We start from the raw sequence: 23,581 nt of genomic DNA on the forward strand, positions 1-23,581 counted from the left end.
ACATTCCTCACTTACACCCCTCTGTCCTGTAGCCCATTCTCCCTCCCTTGAAAGGGGTAAGAGGAGGCATACCCAACATGTCCAGGAGGAGGGACATGACACATGGCCTCAGGGTGGGGGGCCAGAGCATGACACTCAGTGTGGGGGTGTGGGACCCAGCACTCCATCTCTAAAAGGTTTGACATCACTGGTCTATGAGAATATTAATCTATTATTATTATTATTATTATTATTATTATTATTATTATTAATCTATTCCATGCAGGGACTGAATGAGTGAAAATTTATCTGCCCTACAATGCATATATTTCGCCCCAGAAAAAAAAAATTCACATCTAATCCAACTTTTCATCACAAACAACCTTTCACTCTAACTTTCTAGTATTTGCTCTGGAATCAATATTCAAATTTATAATACTATTGTTTTGGAAAAATGTGTCCCTATGTATCAAATCTCCAACCAGGTACCTCCCAAACACAAATTGTCTTCTATTCTCCCCTCTCTATTTTATCGCCCACTCACTAGTTCCTTGAAATCAGTCAACAAACATTCATTAAGCACCTCTCATTTATCTGATACTGAGATAAAGACCATGGATACAACAAAATGCAAAAGACAGCTCTTGGTCTTGAGGAGCTCAAAATCTGGTGGGATTGTCACACTTAACTAAAGGCAATCCTGGAAAGATAATCAAATGCACAACAAAGGTATAGACCAAGATATGAGAGTAGTTGGATATCAAAGGTAGATTTTAAGAATTCCTGGATGTAGCCTTTTGGGGAAAGGTTGGGAAGTTCTAGGTAATGAAAACAATCTTATTCTAAGTGGATAAATTCTAGTAAAAGTACCATAATATGAGAGAATAAGCCTAGATGCTATCTTCTACCCCTTCTGTGAGAGAATGTAGATATAATGGGAAAGATTTTGGCTCCCAATGAACTTGTATTTACGGAAGTATATTTACATTCTGAGGTAGCTAGCCTCTGCCACAGGAGATAAAATGTTCAGAGATTTATAGAGCTCCCTGGAGATGATGGAACTCACTGAAGGAAAGAGTTTTCTTTAATATTTAAGGTATTTTTTTAGTATTTTCCCCTAAAAGTCCTATATTAATTATATATTGTTAGTTCAAGGGAACAGAGGAGATGGTAATTTAACCTTTTCAGTAGAGAATGACACGAGTCAAAATCTGAGTTTTCCAGGGGAAACTCTGAATGAAGCACAAGCTAAAGAATGTTATAATAAACTCCCAAAATTTAACTTGGTCTATCTAAATTTAGAAGCTCAGGTGCTGGACCATCATTAATAGTTCTATTTGCTCAGTACCAAAGAATGTATCTTAATTTTCTACTATACCTACAAAGTAACATAGCAATTAGTCATCAGCTTGGGAAGTTAAATGACATTTGACAATCAAGGATGTTTCTTTCCTGATATACTGTATTTTGTAATAACTGTGCAGCATTTGTGAAATGACTGAGGTGTAGGTGGTTGTTATCCAGTCTGATTCTCCCCTTCAGGCTCCATAGAGCACATTAACATATCTACAGAGTCCCAGAGATGGGAGGGACAGCTTTATCCAAGCAGAGAATATCTCAGCTTTTCTCCAGATAGCTGCTGGCTAACCATGTCTCTGACAAGACTCTGATAGCTGGCTCAGAGCAGGTTATACCGCAGCATTAAAAATGTATAGTTAACAATATAAAGAATATCTACCTTTATAACTTTCTATGTCACTTTCCACATCCTCTGCATGCCTCCCAATATAGCAGCATGTTGGAGTTGGTTGCATTTCATAGCAGCATAGAGGGGAGTAAAACTCTTCCTAAAAATTCACTTAAAAGTTTATTATATAAAGAATGAGTTTTCACTCTCATTGTATTCCCACTACTGCCATTCTTTTATGGTTCCTCATAACTTCATATCTGGGCTGTATCAGGTAACCCTAGCTGTTCTCCTTGCATCCAGTCATTTCCCTCACTAATCAGTTTCCCACTTAACTTCCAAACTGATATTTCTAAGACAGATAACCTGATCATGTCACCCTGCTTCTTGAAAAATCCTACAGTCTCCACAATAAAACATAAAATCCTTATATTGGAATTTAAAACCCTCTTTATTTTGATTTTCAGTTACTTTTACAATTACTTCATATCATTCCCTTTCATACACTCAAGTCAAAAGATTTGTTAACTGAAATTAAAAAAATCCTCTCTTATCCCTGAGCTTTTAGACATGCATTCTTTTATGTCTAGAATGTGTTGTCTCATTACCTGTTTTATAAAACTTCCCTCCAAAAATTGAGATTAAAACAAGACTTAGAAAACATTATGAGATATAAAATTGATAACTTTGCATTAAATTCAATAGTTTCTGTATACACAAAAGTAAAGCAAGCAAAATTAAAAGGAAAATGACAAACTCGCGGAGTAAATCTCTTTCAATTCATGCTTCACTTCTCAAATATATAAAAAAAACAAGTCAAATTTATAATGCAAAGCATTCCCCACTTGAAAAAATGATCAAAGAATATGCACATACATTTCTCAGATGAATAAATTAAAAACATCTTTATTGATAAGAAAAATACTCCAAATCAATATTGATTAGATAAATACAAATTAAAGCAATACTGAGACATCCCTTCACACTCACAGGTTTCAAAAAAGAAAAATTATAAAATTTGGAAAGGATGTGGAAAAATCAGGACATTAATACATTAGTATTGTAGCTGAAAACTGATGCAACTAGTCTGGAGAGCCACTTTTTAATTCTTACTCCTGAATTGTGTTGGAAATATATTGAGATTTCTGGACTTCAGGGTTAAGATGGTGGCATAGTAAAAAGCAGCGGCTTAACCTCTCTTAAACAAACACATATAGGAATCATCAAGAAGACATAAAAGCAAATCCTGACAAACAAAGGGACCCCACAACAGGATACAGCATTGAAGGTACATGGAATCGGGACATTTCCATTCTATAAAGGGGTGAAACACCTCTCACTAAAATGCGAGCTGAGCAACCCCCTCCCGCCCACATCACCTACAATGCCAAAGCCAGCACAAAGAGTTAGAGCAAGTTTGGAGCACCCATTAAGTCCTTAGCAACTACCTGGAATCGCCAGGGCCAGCTCCTGAGAGCAGCAAGACTTAAGACACCAAGAGGCTAAAAAACACATGGACTTTGAACACAGACCCTGAGCACAGGCGAAGACATGGATTCTGAGCTGGAAGCAGCTCCCTGAGACTGTTAAAGGAGCTTTTGGCAGAGGAACAAGCTAGGGGACCATCAGAAGGCTTGGCCCTGAGAACAACTAGATCTGAAACCTCAAGAGCCTAAAGAGCCCAGAAAGAGAAAGTCAGATTGGATAAACTGAGGGGATTGGGGAGGTCAAAAAATGGAGGGGAGAAGAAGGGAGAGGGAATTCATTAGGCCTTAAAAATAAAAAGAGAGGAACAATAAGGGAGGGGGTGGAAAGGGAAGTAAATCAAGGGAGGGGACAAGGGTTACTATCTTAAAGCAAACCACTGGTTTAAAAGGAAATAATGTAAGAAGGGGTAGAGCTAGGAGTGGATGCTAAAATGTTGGGGAATGCACAACTGATAATTATAACTTGGAATGTGAATGGGATGAACTCGCCAATAAAACAGAAGCAAATAGCAGAGTGAATTAGAAACCAAAATGCTACCATATGTTGTCTACAAGAAACCCATAAAGGCGGGTGGACATACAAACATTTAAGGTAAAGGGCTTGAGCAAAATCTTTTGGGCTTCAAATAAGAAAAAGAATACAGGAGTGGCAATCATGATTTCTGACAAAGCCAAAGTAGAAACAGATATGATTAAAAAAGACAGGGAAAGTAATTACATCCTGATAAAAGGCAGTATAGAAAATGAGGAAATGACAGTGCTCAATATATATGCACCAAATGGCATAGCAACCAGACTCATAAAGGAGAAACTGGCAGATCTCAAGAAGGAAATAGATAGTAAAACCGTACTAGGGGGAGATCTAAATATTCCTCTATCAGATGTAGATAAATCAAAGCAAAAATAAATAAGAAAGAGATAAGAGAGGTGAATGAAGTCCTAGAAAAATTAGATTTAATAGATATATAGAGAAAAATAAAGAGGGGAAAAAAATGAATACACCTTGCTTTCAGCTATACATGGTACATTCACAAAGACTGACAATGTAATAGGGTAAAAAACATTGCAAACAAATATAAAAAAGCAGTAATAATAAATGTAACCTTCTCAGATCATAATGCAATAAAAATACTAATTATTAAGAGCACCTGGACAGGCAAATTAAAAACTAATTGGAAATTAAATAATGTAATTCTCCAAAAACAGTTAGTCAAAGAAGAAATCATACAAACAATCAACAATTTCATTGAAGAGAATGACAATGATGAGACATCCTACCAAAATCAGTGGGATGCAGCCAAGGCAGTACTCAAGGGTAAATTCAGAATAGGTGAATGACTTGAATATAAAGAGGGAAACTATAAATAGGTTGAGTGAACACAGAACAGTATACTAGTCAGATCTCTGGGAAAGGAAAGCTTTTAAAACCAAACAAAAATGTATAATAAATTTGATTATATTAAATTAAAAAGCTTTTGTACAAACAAAAACAGTGTAGCCAAAATAAGAAGAGAAACAACAAATTGGGAAAAAAATCTTTATAACAAAAAATCCTGACAGGGTTCTAATTACTAAAATATACAAGGAGTTAAATCAATTTAATAAAAAATCTAGCCATTCCCCAATTGATAAATGGGCAAGAGACATGAATAGGCAATTTTCAGATAAAGAAATCAAAAATATCAATAAGCACATGAGAAAGTGTTCTAAATCTCTAATAATTAGAGAAATGCAAATCAAAACAACTCTGAGGTATCACCTCATACCTAGCAGATTGTCTAAAATGATAGAAGGGGAGAGTAATGTATGTTGGTGGGGATGTGGCAAAATTGGGACATTTATGCATTGCTGGTGGAGTTGTGAACTGATCCAACCATTCTGGCTGGCTATTTGGAACTATGCTCAAAGGGCTATAAAAGAATGCCTGCCCTTTGATCCAGCCATACTATTGTTGGGTTTGTACCCCAAAGAGATCATAGATAAATAGACTTGTATGAAAATATTTATAGCTGTGCTTTTTGTGGTTGCAAAAAACTGGAAAATGAGGGTATGTCCTTCAATTGGGGAATGGCTGAACAAATTGTGGTACATGCTGGTGATGGAATACTATTGTGCTCAAATGAATAATAAACTGGAGGAATTCCATGGGAATAATAAACATGAGGAATTCCAAAGACCTCCAGGAATTGATGCAGAGAGAAAGGAGTAGAGCCAGAAGAACATTGTACACAGAGACTAATACACTGTGGTACAATAGAATATAATGGAGTTCTGTACTAGCAGCAATGCAATGACCCAGGACAATTCTGAGAGACTTATGGAAAAGAATGCTACCTACATTCTGAGGAAGAACTGTAGGAGTGGAAACACAGAAGGAAAGCAACTTCTCGAACACATGGGTTGAGGCCAATATGTTTGGGGATGTAGAACCGAAACTACCACACCAATGCAACTATCAACAATTTGGAAATAGGTCTTGATCAATGACACACTTTAAAGCAAAATAAATAAATATATAAAGAAATAAAGAACCATTTCCTATCCAAAAAAAAAAAAGAAATATTTTGAAATGCTGATGATTTATGTCAGTTTATTTTGTATCTGACCACTTTACTAAAATCTTTGATTATTTCCACTAGTTTTTAGTTGATTATCTAGGATTCTTTAAATATACCATTATATTGTTTGCAAAGAGTGATAGTTTAGACTCCTCATTGCCTATTTTAATTACTTCAATTTCTTTTTCTTCTCTAATTGCTACTGCTAGTATTTCTAGTACAATGTTAAACAATAGATAATGGGCATGCTTGCTTCATTCCTGATCTTACTAGGAAGGTTTTTAACTTATCCCCATTGCAGATGATGCTTGCTGATGGCTTTAAATATATACTGTTTATTATTTTTACAAAAGGCCCTTCTATTCCTATATTTTCTAGTATTTTCAATAGGAATGAATGTTGTATTTGTGAAAGGCTTCTTCTGCATCTATTTAGATAATCATGTGATTTCTGTTAGTTTATTTGTTGATATGATCAATTGTTTGGATGGTTTTCCTAAGTTTAAAGCATCCTTGCATTTGTAAAAGGGTAAAAATTGTGGTTGAATGGAATACTTAAGGGTTTTGATTGCCAGGAATTTGATCAATTCCAAATTATTTTTTATGATAATTTATTTACAAAATATAGAAAGAGTAAAAGTAAGTAAATCAGAGAGAGGATAGGGTAAGATATCTAACCTAAAGCACTAAGTATTTTTCTCTGGCCCCTGGCTAAAACCAGGCAGGATTAATTAATCTTCTGTCAGAGGGGACTCAGCTTTGAGTTGAGGCTAAGGGCTGAGGGCTGAGGAATGAGGGCCAAGTACCCAGGGATGAATAAAGCAAGGGATCCAGTCACAAAGCCTCTAGGGAGGAGTCAGTCTTTTTCACACATCCACATGGTAATTCTAATGAGAAATAGAAAACAGTCCAAAGTCCTCAGCCAGACCTCCTCCAGGATTCTGTCCAAGGTGAAAGAGCACCTCTAACTTGAGCTCAGAACTCTGAAGAACTGTTCACAGGAAGTTGTAACTCTATTTTAAAGATGCTTCTTTGGCATCACTTCCTGTGCATTCATTCCATTTTACATGTACCAATTACAGGCTAAAGCTTTGTTTAGGACTGCCCAGGGGACAGTCGATTCTTATTCGTCACCTTCTTTCCAACAGGTGAGTTACAGACTTCCTCCACTCAAGTGTAAGTGGGGTGTTACACTTTTGGTGATTAAATCTAAAAATGGGCAAGGTAGAGTTAATCCCATCTTCTTATATTCCTTGTATAGATCTTACCTGTATGAATCATCTTCCTGATAACTTGCTATAATCATTTTGCTAGTATTCTATTTAGTATTTTTGCATCTATGTTCATTAGGGAGATTGGTTTATAGCAGTGATTCCCAAAGTGGGCATTACTGCCCCCTGGTGGGTGCTGCAGCGATCCAGGGGTGCAACAATGATGGCCAAAAGTGAATTTATCTTTACTATTAATTGCTATTAAAATTTAAAAAAAATAATTTCCAGGGGGCTAAGTAATATTTTTTTCTGGGAAGGGGGTGGTTGGCCAAAAAAGTTTGGGAACCACTGCTTTATAGTTTTCTTTCTCTGTTTTTGATCTACCTCTCTTTGGATTAAGTACCATATTTGTAACATAAAAAGAATGTGTTAAAACTCATTCTTTGTTTATTTTGTCAAATACTTTGTATAGTATTGGGATTAGTTGTTATTTAAATGTTTGATAGATTCCTCTTATAAATCCATCTGACCCTGGGAGTTTTTCTTAGGGAATTCCTTGATGGCTTGTTCCATTTCTTTTTCTGAAATTTATATTTTTCTACATATTCACCAATTTCACCTAGATTGTCATATCTTTTTTTCTATATAACTAGGTAAAATAGTTCATAATAATTAATATCATTTCTACATCATAAGATATGATGTCACCCTTTTCATCTTTGATACTATTAATTTCATTTTCGTCTTTCTTTTTTTAGATTAAACAATACTTTGTCTATTTTATTTGTTTTTTCAAAGTACCAGTTCTTAGACTTATTTATTAGTTCAATAGTTCTTTTACTTTCAATATTATTTTCTCCTTTGATTTTTAGGATTTCCAATATAGTTTTTATCTGGGGTTTTTAATTTGTTCTCGTTCAAGTTTTTTAATTTGCATGCCCAATTCATTGATCTCTTCCCTCTCTTATTTGTTGATATATGTACTCAGGGATATAATTTTTCCTTTGTGTACTGCTTTGGCAGCATCCCATAGATTTTCATATGATGTCTTCTCATTGTCATTCTCTTCAATGAAATTATTATTTGTTTTGATGATCTGTTCTTTAAACTACCAATTTTGAAGAATCATATTATTTAATTTCCAATTAATTTTTGATTTGCCTCTCCATGTACCCTCAATGATTATTAGTTTTATTGCATTATGATCTGAAAAAGTTGCATTTATCAATTCTGCTCTTTTGCTTTTCCTTGTAATGGTTTTATGTTCTTGTCCATGGTCAGTCTTTGTGAATGTACCATGTGCTGCTGAAAAGAAGGTGTATTCCATTTTGTTCCTATTTACTTTTCTCCATATATCTATTAACTCTAATTTTCCTAAGAATTCATTCACATCTCCTACCTCTTTCTCATTCATTTTTTGATTTGATTTATCTAGATTCCTAGATCTATTGAGGAAGGTTCAGGTTTCCCACTAGTATGGTTTTACTATTTATTTCCTTCTTAAGATCCAGTAGTTTCTCCTTTAAAAATGTGGATGCTATACCATTTGGGGCACACATGTTGAGTAGTGCTATTTCCTCATTTTCTCTATTGCCTTTTATCAGGATATAATTACCTTCCTTATCTCTTTCAATCAGATCTATTTTTACTTTGGATTTGTCAGATAACATGATTGAGACTCCTGCCTTCATTTTCTCAGTTGATGCCCAATAGATTTTGCTCCAGTCTTTTACCTTAAGCCTGTGTGTGTCTACCTACTTCATGTGTGTTTCTCATAGACAACATATGTTAGGATTTTCACTCCTAATCCACTCTGCTATTTGATTCCATTTATGGCTGAGCTCATCCCATTCATATTCAAAGTTATGATTACCACCTGTGTATTCCCAATCATTTTTATTTACTCTTTTAGTCCTGCCTTTTCTTCTTTCACAATTTCTTTTTATACCAATGTTTTGCTTTTAATCAGTCCCCCTTTTCTCTGCCCTTATTTTACTTCCCTTCCCATCCCCATCCTTCTTATTCACCTCTTACTTGTTTAAAGTTTATTAAATCTTCCCCACATTTCCCTCCATTTTTTTACTCCTGTCCCCACTCCCGCACTTTTGTTTTCCCTCTCAAATTTCTTGTTTGCTAAGATAGAATTATATATCCCAATAGATCTGGTTGCTTTTTTTTCTCAGAACGAACTGATTTTTATGAGAGTCAGGTATAAGTATTAACTCTTGCCACTCTCTTTCTCCCCTTCTTATAATAATGCTCTCCTCCACACCCACCATGCTCTTTTTTATTTGGCATAATTTATCCTATTTATATTCTTCCTTCAAGTTTCTCCTATTCCTCTATTCCACACGTTTTTAAAATATAATCTTAAACAACTTAGGACCACAACCTCTGCCTATGACTAATTCTTCTACCTACTATGATAATGCAAACAATTTTCAATAGTTACAGATATCATTTTTCCATATAGGAATGTAATCAATTTAACCTTACCAAAACCCTCTTGTTTTTTCCCTCTTGTTTAACATTTTATGGTTCTCTTGAATTTTGTATTTGAATATCATATTTTCCATTTAGTCCTGGTCTTTTCTTTAGGAATGCTGTGAAATCATCTATTTTGTTAAATGTCTGTACTTTCCCCTGAAAGTATATAGTCAGTTTTGATGGATAAGTGATCCTTTGTTGTTGATCCAATTCTCTTGCCTTCCTGAATATCATATTCCACATCTTGTGGTCCTTTAGTGTGGAGGCTGCCTGATCCCTGTGTACTTAACACTGCTGCTCCTTGATATCTGAATTGTCTCTTTATGGCTGCTTGTAACATTTTCCTCTTGGCCTGGAATTTCTTGAATTTTGCTATTATATTCCTAGGAGTTTTCTTTTAAGGATTTAATATAGGGGGATGATATATGGACTCTTTCAATGTCCATTTTTTCCCTCTTGTTCAAGAATATCATGGCTGTTTTCTTGGATAATTTCTTATAATATGTCAAGGCCTTTTTTTCAGGCTTTCATGTAAAGCAATAATACTCAAATTTTCTCTCCTGGATTTGTTTTCAAGATCAGTTGGCTTTTCAGTGAGATGTTTTGTTTCCTTCTGTTTTGTCATTCTTTTGATTTTGCTTCATGAATTCTTTCTGTCTCACGAGATCATTAACTTCTACTTGCCCAATTCTAGTATTTAATAACTCATTTTCAGCTAAGATATTTTGATTTTCTTTTTCAGTTTGTTCTATCCTTCTTTTCATGGGTTCAAGCAGGTCAATTCTGGTCTCCAGTTTGATTATTATTTCATTTGATTACTTTACCTCTTTTTTACATATGGGCAATTTTCTCTTTTAAGCTGTTATTTTCTTTTTGAATTACTTTCATTTCTTTTTCCCACTTTTCCTGCCATTATTACTCTATCTTTCTTATTTGGTTCTTGATCTCCAATTTGAGTTCCTTGAGAGCTTGTGACCAATTTCCATTTTTTTTGAAAGTTTGGATGTGTTTCCTTGTTTGTTACTCTCTGCTATTGCTTTTGTGTTTTGAACTTTTTCTCCATAGACATTATCTAGGGTCAAAAGTTTTTTTTTTTTTTTTTTTTTTTTTTTTTTTTTTTTGCTGCTGCTTATTTCTTTTGCTACTTGCAGATTGTGGTTCCTGCATGTCAGTTCATTTCTTTCTTAGCTCCTATTTCACAGGACTTTGCATTTGTATGATCATCCAAGCACTTATTTGTGTAGTATAGCTTAAAGTGCTTTGCTCTGAGGCTAATTTTCCAGGCCCTGCTGCCTCTGCCGTGACCAGCTTATTTCTGTCCAATTTCTGTACTCTGCTGTCCTGGTTTCGTACTCTTCAGTTTCGGTTCCTAAATCTCATTACCAAGGCCTTACACTGCCCTCAGAGGGTAAGTCTGTAGTCAGCCAGCCTAGGAGAATTTAGAGCTTGTCTGGTCGTTACTCTTACTCTGGCAAAATAGGTGGTGTGGGGGAGGGGTGATCAGCTCATACTTTGATAATTGTAATTTCACCTGCTTATAGCATGGAAATCCCCAAACACTGCCTATCTTTAAGGTAGTGTCCCATGGGAGAGCCCCTTTACTTCTCGGATTTTGATTTCTGTTCTTTTGACATGCTTTGTATTGATCATTTGGAATGAGATTTAAAATGTTCCTGCTACTCTGAGGTCATCTTAGCTCTGTGCCTTACTACTTCCATCTTAATAATACTTTCTTATTTTGCAATTACTCCTATTTATCTTTCATTACTCTCATAAAATATAAGTTCCTTGAGGGTATAGATTTTTACCTTCTATCTTTATGTTCCAGTAATTTAGCATTTTTCTTTGCATATAATAGGAACTTAAAATTTGGTTTAATCAAATTGAGTTAACATTAATCCCTCTAAATCCACTTTGATCATTATACATCATTCCCCCAAATTCATATTTCACTGTTGTCCTTTATAACACCTAAACTATTTCCATTCTAGTTTGCAATCCAGATAATCTTATGTAGTATTTTGAACCCATCCCTCCAGTTAGAACATTCCCTTTCTTGCCTCAATACCTTTGATCAATTTACATTGTATATATTTACTTGCCTTTTCTTCCAGCCTCAAAAATCATTCCTTTAGGTCCTGTGTTAGATACCAATTACACCATGAAGCTAATTGTATTTCTCCCCAGCCCGTGGTATTCTCTCTCTCTATAGTAATTAAACTTAATGTCACCCAATTTCTTAGACTTCTACAGAAAGTTATAATTTCTAAGTGAGCTATAATGAACACAGAATATTTCCAATAGAAATACTGGCATACATATTAGTTCAATATCTTACTCTGTCTATAAAATGTATTTAACTCATGACACAAATGCTTGTTAACTGATTACAGCAAGTTTGCAAATGCAATTAGTAACAAACACTGTCTTTGTAGAATTTTTATGATCTTACAATCAGAGTTTTAATTTGGGACACCATGAACACTTTTCCTTGTTACATGTAAAAAGAGATTCCAAACCTCCCCATCTTCACCACCACCTTGATCCTATTTCATGTAGTAATGAGTAGAATAATAGATTCCATAGAAAAGTTAATATTATTAAATCATTTTATCTGAATCAGAAGTCTGGTGAGTTGTTGGAACCTGTGACATAAAAGGATAGGTTGGGGGGCAGCCAGGTAACTCACTGGATTGAGAGCCAGACCTAGAGAAAGGAGGTTCTAGGTTCAAATATGGTCTGAGACACTTCTTAGCTGTGTGATCCTGGGCAAGTTACCAAACGCCCTTTGCCTAGCCCTTACTGCACTTCTGCCTTGGAACCAATACATTGTATTGATTCTAATACACAATGTAACTGTTAAAAAAAAGGATAGGTAACCAATGGGATCAGAAATTAAGAACTATTGTTAGTAACCCATATATTCCTACTTGTGTAAAACCCTGAAAAATAAAAACTCTAGGAAATGGAAAAAAAAAGTTTTTATCCCTTTATGAGATGAGAGAACTAGATTGAAAGATAGAGGATCTAGTATTGAATTTTGTTTCTTCTGCTTCACACCCCTAGTTTTAAAGCAGAAAGTGAATGTTAATGACATTAAATTCAATCTCATCTTTTCTAAAAAGAGAAAACTGAGTACCAGAAAGTTATTAGATTTTTCTCAGAATTACAGGTATGTGTTATGATTAAAAATGATGAGGGTCGAAATCAAAAGGAACCTGCAGGCTCAGGATTACAATTTGTGTGAACTTTTACAATATGCTTGAACTCCCTGATATTCAGTTTTCTCATATATCAAATGAAGTAATTGGGTTGAATCATCTCTAAATAAATGAATCTTTTATCTCTTAAGTAGAAGCTTTAGATTATATTAATTTTCTGCAACTGTTTCTTCCCCAAGACATTTTTTTTCAGTCTCCTGTCCCAAACAGAAGGATACATAGTCTCTCTCTCATGCTGTATCTCTGAATCAGAGTTATGGTTTTCTGTGGTTTATCATTTTCAATTTTTATGGTATTTAGTATTTGTAATAGTAAAAAAGGAAGTAAAAGCTCTCTCTCCTTCCCTCCTCTTTCTTTCCCTTTCTCTACTCCAAAACTTTCCCTACTTCCTCTCTTTTTTTCCCTCTCCTCTCCACCTGTCCTCTTTTTGTATAGGTTTGTTCATTGTTCACAAAAAAATAGATAAAATAATATTCATCTATTTTCCAATAAATATATATTTATGGGAGTAATTTCATAGGATCTCTATGTACTATATTCCATGACCATCCCTGAATGGGAAATGAGAACCATGATGGAATGTGGTTAGGCAGGTTCCATGGCATTAGTTATTTTTTCTCCTAGCTATGAAGAAGGAAGAGAATGAGTATTTATAAAGCAGCTGATTTGTATAAGACACTGTGCTAAATTCTTTTAAAATATTTTCTCATTTCATCTCTATAACTACCACTTGAAGAGGAATTATTATCTTTGATGTATAGCTGAGGAAACTGAGACAAATGTAAGTTATATGACATGTCTGTGGTCACATAGCTATTAAATGTCTGAGGCAGGATTTGTTCTCAAAGATTCCTAACTCTAAGCTCACTCTACACACAGCCTTAGACTACAGCAATACCATGCTTTTAAAATTCTTACATAGGTAACAAACAAAGCATTATGAAAGAGTTGTTTGGTAATCTTGAATTTTGATCACAACATCATAGAGTAAGAGGTAGATAATAGTGACAGGAGTAGAAGCAGAAAAATGATGTTCAGGTCTTGGCAGTCTCATTTACTATGTGTCCATACTGAGTCAAATCAATTCATTTCTCAGCCTCAAAAATGAAATTTTTGGAAAACATCATCTAAGTCATTGATGGTGAACATTTTGTAGACCCTGTGCCATGCCCTACCCACCCACAGACTTCTTGTCTGTTCCCACCTCCATTTACATGTCATGCCCTGCCTTCAACTGCATGTCCCACCCCCTGACTATGTTCACTGCTCTACCCACCCCTGCATTCAGGGATGTAATCAGGAGTTGGGGCTGGGCTGAAGGCCAAGAGATTTGCCTGCTCCTGCTACAGGTGAGGAGCAAAGACTGAGCTCCCCAGATTGACCATGATCAGCTCATGGGGCCTCTGAGAAAGACTGTGTTCAGCCCCTGAGTTGATGGAGGGAGGCTAGAATGTCCTCTCCATTGCATTTGGGGGAAGGGCTAGCCTCCCAGGCAACCAAGCCAGGGACCTGTATGTGCCCAAAGAAAGGTTTACACATGCCATCTTTGGTATGTGTACCATAGGTTCACCATCACAGAACAAAGTACGCCATGGCCTGTTCTCTAGTGTAAGATTCTATAAAATCAAGAGTATAACAGAAAGACTCATAGAGGTAATTAGAAGGTATATCTTAGGCTATTCAAATTCTTCTTCTTTTTAAAATTAGTCATCAGGTAATCATCAGATAATGAACACTCAAAACTTTTTTCATTCTTATATTGTCAGGAGCACAAGGTTATTTCTATGTCTTGTTAACTTTCTTAAATTCTTTTTAACTGAATCCATTCTTTTTTGTTGAATTTATTTTGTCCATGTCATTAGAAATTTTAATGATCGTTTTCTCATATTTTGCAATCCATGTTTTTTCTCTCCTTCACTGTCCTTCCTCCTTCCCAAGACAACAGGTGAAATAATATAAATGTGCTATAATGCAATAAACATTTCCATGTTTGTTATATTATGAAAGAAGACACATATCACTTATACAATTAAGAACTCATGAAAAATGGTATGCTTCAATCTACATTCAGATTTTATCAGGTGATTTTTGCAGTGAGGGATAATTATTTTCAATTATAAATCTCAGAGTTGTTTTGTATTCTTACCTTACTAGTAAGTATAATTAATCACAATTTATCATTGTGCATTATTTCTATTACAGTGTATAACATTCTTCTAGTTCTGCTCTCTTTCCTTTGCATCACTTATAAGTATTCCCAGGATTTATTTTTTTTAAATGATTGTCCTGTTCATCATTTCTTATGGTACAATAATATACCATTACAATCATACTATACCTACTCTTGATTCAGTCTCAATTTCTTTCTCTGGTGATGATCACCTGAAAAGTGGTTGACAGATGAAAATCCTGTTGACAGAATATGTGGCAAATCCCAGCCAATAACCAGTGTGGGTAGGAAAAGAGAGAAGATGGAGGTGGAGACAAAGAAAAGGGAAGAATTTTAGGGAAGAAACACAACTTATTGTGCTTTTTCAATTATTTTTTGTTGGCTGTTTAATATAAGTTAGGTGGACTTACATCCTAATCAACCTATTTTATCACATCTTTTGGAGCATGTGTGTGCTTCATTTTTAAATATCTAGTAATCTAATCTCAAGAATAATATTTGGCTTCTTTAACTCTCAAAGTGGATAATAAAGTCCTCCTAGATGCAAGGTTGTTGATATGTAAGTATTTGTAAATTAATTAATTGTACTATCATACCAAAAGGTTCATCATTTATTTTGCATTCTCTAATATATCAATTTCCTTAAACAAATCTTCCTCAAATAAAACAAAGCAAAAAATTCCAGCTGATGCTGATATATCACATAACTCCACAAGTATGAACATTTTTCTTATGCATTATCAATATTTGTACTTTCACCAGAACCCAAAAGCCAATACTAGGAAGGTAAAATGTAGATGAGATAAAGCAAGGTGTGAAGACTGTTGTTCTTGTCTACTTAATTATATATATATAGTAAGTGTCGTGTTATGAAGAGGAGTAGGAAGGTTTATCTTTTTTCAAATTAAAGCATAAAGTTCACTGCAATAAAATTTATATGATGTTTTCCAAGAGATCACAAAAAAGGGGAATTAAAGAAACCAAAGCAAAATGCCTATACACTGGCTTATTTAGCAACTGTTCTGTCTGCTACTAGAAATAATTTTAAAGCACACAGAATCAAAGTGGAGACATAGTGTTCTCATGAAAAGGATGTCAAATGGAGATCATCACCTCTACTGTGTAAATGAGCAAGTCATAGTCTGTACATCCAGTAGCCTTAAATAAATATCACACAGTGTGCTGGGGAAAATCCATTTGGGGTAAATGTAAGGGTTTGGGGCTATCTCAAAATCCAGGGAATTTTTAGCTAGAATGAAAAATTTCAATGTTATTCAATTCAGTTTATTGAAGATTTATTAGGAGAAAATTCCCTGAACCAATTGTTGGAAAAATACAAAATTTAGATAGAATACACTACCTACCTTTCAGGAATTTATAGTCTATTAAGAGAACAGATAGACAAAAAAAATGTAACAAATTGAAACCTAGTAAAATATACCTTTAGTTTACTATAAAACATAATACATTTGAAATTAAGTTCTATATAAGAAGGAAAATGACATTTACAAGGATAGGATATCAGGACAGATGTTACAGAGTGGCTAGTATCTAAAGTGACCTAGAAAATTTGGATGAAAATTCCATAGACAAAGATAGAGTGAGAAGATATTCCTGGAACATGTGATAAAAAAAAAAGTTCTTAAGGTGGAGAGGGTAAGGAATATTTGAAGATCAGAAAGCAGTGATATTTAGCAGAAGCATAGAGTTCATGGTAGAAGGGATGAAGTGTCAGATTGTAACTGGTATCGTAACTGGGTGAAGTGGATAGAGAGCTGACTTTGAAGACAAAAAACCTGGATTCAAATTCTACCTAAGTTGTATATTGGTTGGGAGATTTTGAACAAGTCACTTAGTCCCTAAGTGTTCAACTCTTTTAAGAGGCTAAATATTAGAAAAGTTAATGACTTCCATTGATAGAAGTTTCCTCCACTAGGTATATTTCACATAAAGGGATCCAGCCCTGGACCAAGAGTCAAATTAAAATATAGCCTCAGACACATACTGTGTTTCTCTGGGCAAGTCATTTAATCTCTGTTTCTCACTTCTTTCTCAAATGTATATTTCCTATTATAATAACACCTTACTCCCAGGTTCTTGTGGTGATCTAATGAGATCATATGTTGAAAGCATTAATAAACTACTTGACACATTTGTTGGTATTGGTCAGTTTTTTCAGTCATGTCTTACTCATTTGTTTTAAATGTAAACCCTTGAGGGGGCGGGAGGAGGGTTTCCCTGGAGGAGGCCAAGGGCCATGGAAGTGATTCCTGGGAGAAGAGGGCAGCGGTGAGCACGTGGCTTTGAATATGCCACTGAGTAAGGCCGAGAAAGGGCGCACGCGTGCGCGCTCAGGCCGCAGCAGCTCGGAACCTCCACCTGGCTGGCGGGCGGGGAGGGGGAGGGGCAGAATCAATACACCATATATTGGTTCCAAGTCAGAAGACCAGTAAAGGCAAGGCAATTGTGTTTAAGTGACCTTCCTTGGGTCACATAGCTAGGAAGTGTCTGTGGCCAGATTTGAACCCAGGACCTCCTGTCTCTATGCCTGGCTCTTAATCCACTGAACCACCTAGCTGCCCCCTTACTACAGGTTCTGTTTCCCATCATGGCTATCACACAGTTCCGGTTGTTTAAAGTTTGTACCTGCCTAGCCACAGTACTCTCATTCATTAAGAGATTAATATGCAGGTCTGGCAGAGGACGGAAATTAAGTGGAGATCAAATAACTTTGTCAACCACAGTGGATTATTCATCAGTTCCTAAGCAGTCAGAAGTTGAAGACTGGAGCTCTTGGGATGAAGATGTACCCACAAGTATAAAGATTGAAGGAGGCAATGGAAATGGGACAGCACAACAAAATACATTGGAACAATTAGAACCTGACTATTTTAAAGATATGGCACCAACTATAAGGAAAACACAAAAAATTATTATTGAGAAGAAAGAACCACTAAATTTTGGCATTCCAGATGGTACCACAGGTTTCTCTAGTAGATTAGCAGCTACACAAGATATTCCTTTCATTCACCAATCTCCTGAATTGGGTGACTTGGATACTTGGCAGGAGAATACAAATGCATGGGAAGAAGAAGAAGATGCAGCCTGGCAGGCAGAGGAAGTCCTGAGACAGCAGAAAATAGCCGACAGAGAAAAGAGAGCAGCAGAACAACAAAGGTAGAAAATGGAAAAGGAAGCACAACGATTAATGAAGAAAGAACAGAATAAAATTGGTGTGAAACTGTCATAACAGATGTTTGATATTTCCATTTGAAGGATTTTGAGTTCCACAATATGAGGATCATTTGTTATGGGGTTAAGAGTATTTTTAGAATACAAAGAAGCTGCTTGATTTTGATGTGTGTTCGTCAGGCCATCCAGGATACAAGGATTCTCTTGTTGCTACTTGAACTGCTAGTAGATGGGACTTAAACAAAATGAAAAGACTTAAGAGACAATATTTTTCTTCAGTATCTTCCAAACATGAAAGAAAATTGATCGCTGCAGAGAAATCAATTACAGATGAGAAATAATAATAACTCTTCAGGTTTGTATTTCTAACTTGGAAAAAATTGGGTGTAAATAATTTTCTGGTGGGAAAACCTACTTTGCCATCTATTATGATTTCTTTCAATATGTAAAAAAAAATGAAATAAAACAATTTTAAAGAAAAAAAACAAAAAAAATATAAACCCTTAACTTCTGTGTATTGGCTCCTTGGTGGAACAGCGGTAAGGGTGGGATGGGGGTCAAGTGACTTGCTCAGTGTCACACAGCTGGGAAGTGTCTGATGTCGAATTTGAACCTAGGACCTCCCGTCTCTAGGCCTGACTCTCAATCCACTGAGCTACCCAGCTGCCTCTATGTCTTACTCTTAATGACTCTATTTGAGGTTTTCTTGGCAGAGATATTAGATACAGTTTGCCATTTGCTTCTCTAGCTCAATTTACATGAGAAGAAAACAAGAAAAATATGATTAAGTAGCATGTCCCTAGGACATATTTGAACTCTATCCACTACCACCTAGCTGTTCACATGACAAATAGTAGGTGCTTAACAAATATTTGTTTCACCATTATTACCACCACCATCAGCACCACCAAATGTTAACCAAAGAGTTTTTTTTTACTCTAATTATTAAGCAGTTGGAGATTGTTTCTGTAAGTGTGGCCAGGTACACTTTGAAGTATTCTTACAAAACAGTTACATATGATGAATCCTTTCTAAACATATTCTTTGCTTGCTGCTATAACTTGCATCACTTAATTTAGTTAATCAGATGATTTCCAAAATCAAAATCAATCTCTCTCTCTCTCTCTCTCTCTCTCTCTCTCTCTCTCTCTCTCTCTCTCTCTCTTTCTCTCAGAGTTAAGATAATTCAATTAAATCATTTTATTATGATATAAATATGAATTATCATTGTATCTGTTAATACATTGATGATTGATAATATAAAACTAGTCAAAATCTATATGTGACTAGATAATATATTAATTACAGTAAATAAGTAAAGTATGTACAGAACTCTCAAACTTATTTATTGTTAGAAATTAAGAAATGGGTCCAGGTGTACCAAGTAGCCCATGGTTTGAAAAAAGGAAATGGAAATATTTTAGAGAAAAAATAATAGATCTAATCTATGCTTTCAAAGTGCTTAAAACTTAATTTAGATAGGAAATAAAAAGCTAGACAATTTGTATTTCTTATTTGTCATGTGAGTGATTCTTCTTCAAGTAGTGTAATGGTTAATGATCAAGTCCAAAATATGCTTGCCAATTGAATAGCTTAACAATACAATGGGAGACAACAAAGAGTTATCCAATCAGTGAATAAAGGACTAATGAGGGCAAATTGACTCCCTGAAAACTAGTTTATTATATTTATTTTTAGAGCAACAGAATAACTTTGAATCACAAAGTGTATAAAATATTTCAATCTATTAGTCTTCTAGCACCTTAGAACAATGCTTAGCACTTAGAAGGATTTTAAAACTTAAATGCTTAATAAATGCTTATTGTTTTAAAATTTAACATGTCAAATACAAATACACAGAAAAAGAAGCAGAAAGTGGGACAATTTTAAAATTATAGTTCCTTCTTAACTCTTATCTCTCCCTTATATTCAGTTCATTGATTAATATTATTGATTATCCTCTCATAACAACATGACACTCTTCTCTCTATTTTGCACAAACTCTACCCTTGGTCAGGCCCTCATCATCCCTTTTCAGGAGTACTTACAAAAAATTTATATTTTTTCTTCTTTTTCTCCTCTTTCAATTTGATCTTAAACCTAGTTAAAAATTGATATTCATAAGACATGTATCAGACCATGTAATTCTTTGGAGAAGAAATAGCAGATTCACTATTATATTTAGGATGAAATAATTGGACTCTGGAATTCTTCCACTTGGCATTTTAAACCTTCCAAAATATTAATTTAACATAATTTGATGTTGATTTTATATGATGCTTTACATTCCAACTGAACTGGCCTACTTATTGTTTCAGGTATGTGATAATCCATTTTTAGCCTCTGTGCATTTGCATAGACTTTTCTTGTTATCTGGAATTTCCATCTTCCTCACCTGAACTTATTTAAATTACTCTAGCATCTTTGGCATTTTGACCCATGTACTATCTCCTACAAAGGCCTTTTAAGATTACTGCATGCTAGATATTAATATTTCATATATTACTTTGTTTTATGTATGCACATATAAGTTATATATTTATGTATACCTGTACATGCTTATGTAAACATAAATACCCATAAGTGCATGTATACATACATACACATATAAATATATGTATATATACATATATATTCACAATGTACACGTATGCTTGGGTATCTTGATATTCATGTACTTCTCATGATGTTCTTCTTCACTACTATACCATTAATGGAATGCGAGTACCTTTAAGGAAGAGACCCATTTGTTGCTTTTGCTACATTCTATTTTTAGCATGGTTTTGGGTTTTTAATATATATATATATATATAATTCTGTATTGCAGAGTTTTCACTATATCACAGGATTTTGTAGGTGAATACCATAGTACACCACTACTGTTTCTGCAAGTTTGCCAACTCAACATTGAACATGGCACACTATTGGCTGATGGAATGAAAGGAAACAAAGCTCTGTGTTCTGTATCCTGGGCACTGATTGGCTCAGTGTTTATCAGAATGTGGGAAAGGTTTATAGGAGAGTGGGAATGGTTTAAAAGTCTTTATATATATATATATATAATAAAAATAAATATAACCCCGCTACTTTGCAGATTTTGACCTATCACAGAGGACTCTGGAATATAACTTCCACTATAGGTGAGGGTCACTGTATTGATAACTTCAAAAATTTACATTGCTTTGGAGTTATGCAAAGGGGAATAATTATCAGGTTGGAGATAATTAATCAGGGTAAATTTTAGGAGGATAATGGAGAAATAGTGTATGACAGTGTCATAACCCAATCAGGTAAAACTGTAATTGATCTGATCATGACTTTCAAATTTGAAGTGGAAGGAGTTTAGTAAGGAAAGACAAAAAATTATATTTGTGCTTATATCTCTATTTATTGAATTTTTATCCATTTTAAACCCTCTCCCCTAAATACCAATTATCATGTGAAAGATTTATCCTTTTGATCATTAATATCTTCCTTTTCAAGGTGACACATAGTCCTTTAATTTGAATCTCTCTAATGAGCTTAGACTGTGTCATAATGTATACTATTACTCTTGGACCTAGTGAAATCCCCTCTCCCCAGACTATAATCTCCAAGAGGTTAGGAAACGTTATTTCTTAATTTCTTATCTCCTTATCTCTTGTATCATGATTCACTCATGAAAACTGCCTAATCAATGTAGGTTGTTGTACATCATATGATCCATTACCCAAAAGAATAATATTTTTGGGAAATAGGTTGTACAAGTACAGAAAACAGGCATAATAATAAAGAAGAAATATCAGTGAATGATAAAATAAGTAGCGCTAGTAGAATGTGTAATAAGAATTAAGAAAAAATAATTTTGTGGGGGCAGAAGAGTTTTATGGACAAAGTAGATTTTGATCTGGGCCATGAAGTATGGTACGATTTTGGATAGTGAATAAGGATGGAAAGAATTTTTTGTAAAGTAACCTTTTGGCCACCTTAGATTTTGTATATAAAATGATTTAGCTCAGCTACTGTGGTTAGCCTTTATCTTTTCTATCAGAAGTCAGTAGTTTTTAAAGCAAATCACTGTGGGCACTGTTTATTTCTTTATTCATCAGTTGCTTCTTGGCTAATTGTCAGGAATGAGCAACTCTTCCAGTGGCCCCAAATCTCTGGGAATTCTTGACTGATTTGACTGATACCAGAAATAATGTTTCTCATATATATTCTATTTCCATAGATGTAATACAGTTGTTCAACTTGGCAAGTATACATCTGCCACTTGAAAAGATTTCCCAGTGGGAAACAAATGGCATGAGATTTAACCTTAAACATTTGTCTTTAGGGGCAACGTTGTCTTATTAATGGGCATATTTCCACTAATGGCCAACAATATAATCTTCATGGGAATTTTAAAACACAGCCAATCACAGAGTTTTTTCTTGTGAATTATGCTTTAGGATGCCTTCCTAGAGAATTTTATATTCCTGGTTCATATGCCTATATGAGAGAAATTTGGCTAAGATTTACTTTTCAAGTGAAAATTAATTATTGACAATATGGTACACTTTGAATATTGTTCGTGTTTTCATCTCCCACTCCCAATTATCAGAGTGGAATTGAACCTTCATTCTCTATCTAATAACTAATAATATCTAACATTAATAGTATATATGATGTGCTAATTATTGTGATCGGTGGTTTATAATTGTTACCTCATCTGATCTTCACAACGCCTTTAAGAATCAGGTGCTATTATTATCCCCATTTTAAAGATAAAGAAACAGGTAAAAAGATAAAAAGTGACTTTAACAGCATCACAAAGCTAATAAGTTTCTGAAACTGCTTATGAATTCAAGTCTTCCTGACTCAAGACCCAACACTTTATTCACCATGCAACCTTTTCTGTCATGGACACATTTTTTTTTCCATCAGTTAATTGGAAATAGAAATGTTCTCTGAAACCAAACAGATGAACACTAGGTGGCCTACTGAAAGAGAGATCCTGATCCTTCTCTAGTAGTGTATTCTAACCAACTAAATTACTAAAGTATTCGGTTACTGACTCTGAAACTGTTCTCTAGTCAGCATCTTTTGGAAGCAATTTGCATTCAGCTCATAAATAAAAAAAAGGTTTTTCACCGATTTGTCTTCTTTCTCTAATGACTTTCCCATAATAGTTGCACTACTATTTCTTCATCAGGAGCCCATCTCTTTTCATAGTTTCTTACTCTTTTCAACTTGTAATTGTTTTGAAATTCATGAATGTTAAGCTTTCCTTTTATCACTTCTATCAATGCTGTTCCAATTTAAATCAATGGAATGCTCCCAATTTATTCCACTGAGCTAATTTTGAATTCCATTAAATCTTTCCTTATGTTCCAATTCTAGACTCTTTTGAGCAAAGTGATCAATTTTAGTCTTTAGGGATTTAATTGCAATATGCAAAATTTAACTAAGGTATGTCATTATGCATTTGTAAGAGTCATAGCATCTGTTGTTTAGATGTATAAGTTAGTTTCAGCCAACCATATAACAACTTGGTGCCCAGTATATGGCATTGTGTTGTGGGTTCTCATAGTGACAAAATTATGCTCTTTCCAATATATACTTCAACAAT

At 34.6% G+C, this 23,581-nt stretch overlaps 2 protein-coding genes across 2 annotated transcripts in view; both read left to right on the top strand.

Annotated features, from left to right (window-relative positions):
• Nucleotides 1-23,581, top strand: part of DPP10 (dipeptidyl peptidase like 10) — a 963,744-nt gene that overhangs the window by 382,320 nt on the left and 557,843 nt on the right. The gene's annotated exons all lie outside the window — the stretch shown is intronic.
• Nucleotides 14,181-17,983, top strand: LOC123239343 (receptor-binding cancer antigen expressed on SiSo cells-like). The gene is made up of 2 exons (XM_044666620.1): nucleotides 14,181-14,213; nucleotides 17,393-17,983. The coding sequence occupies exons 1-2, from the start codon at nucleotides 14,181-14,183 to the stop codon at nucleotides 17,978-17,980; spliced, it is 621 nt and encodes a 206-aa protein (XP_044522555.1). The 3' UTR covers nucleotides 17,981-17,983.

Source organism: Gracilinanus agilis, chromosome 3 (genome assembly GCF_016433145.1).
Source record: "Gracilinanus agilis isolate LMUSP501 chromosome 3, AgileGrace, whole genome shotgun sequence".
NCBI lineage: Eukaryota > Metazoa > Chordata > Mammalia > Didelphimorphia > Didelphidae > Gracilinanus > Gracilinanus agilis.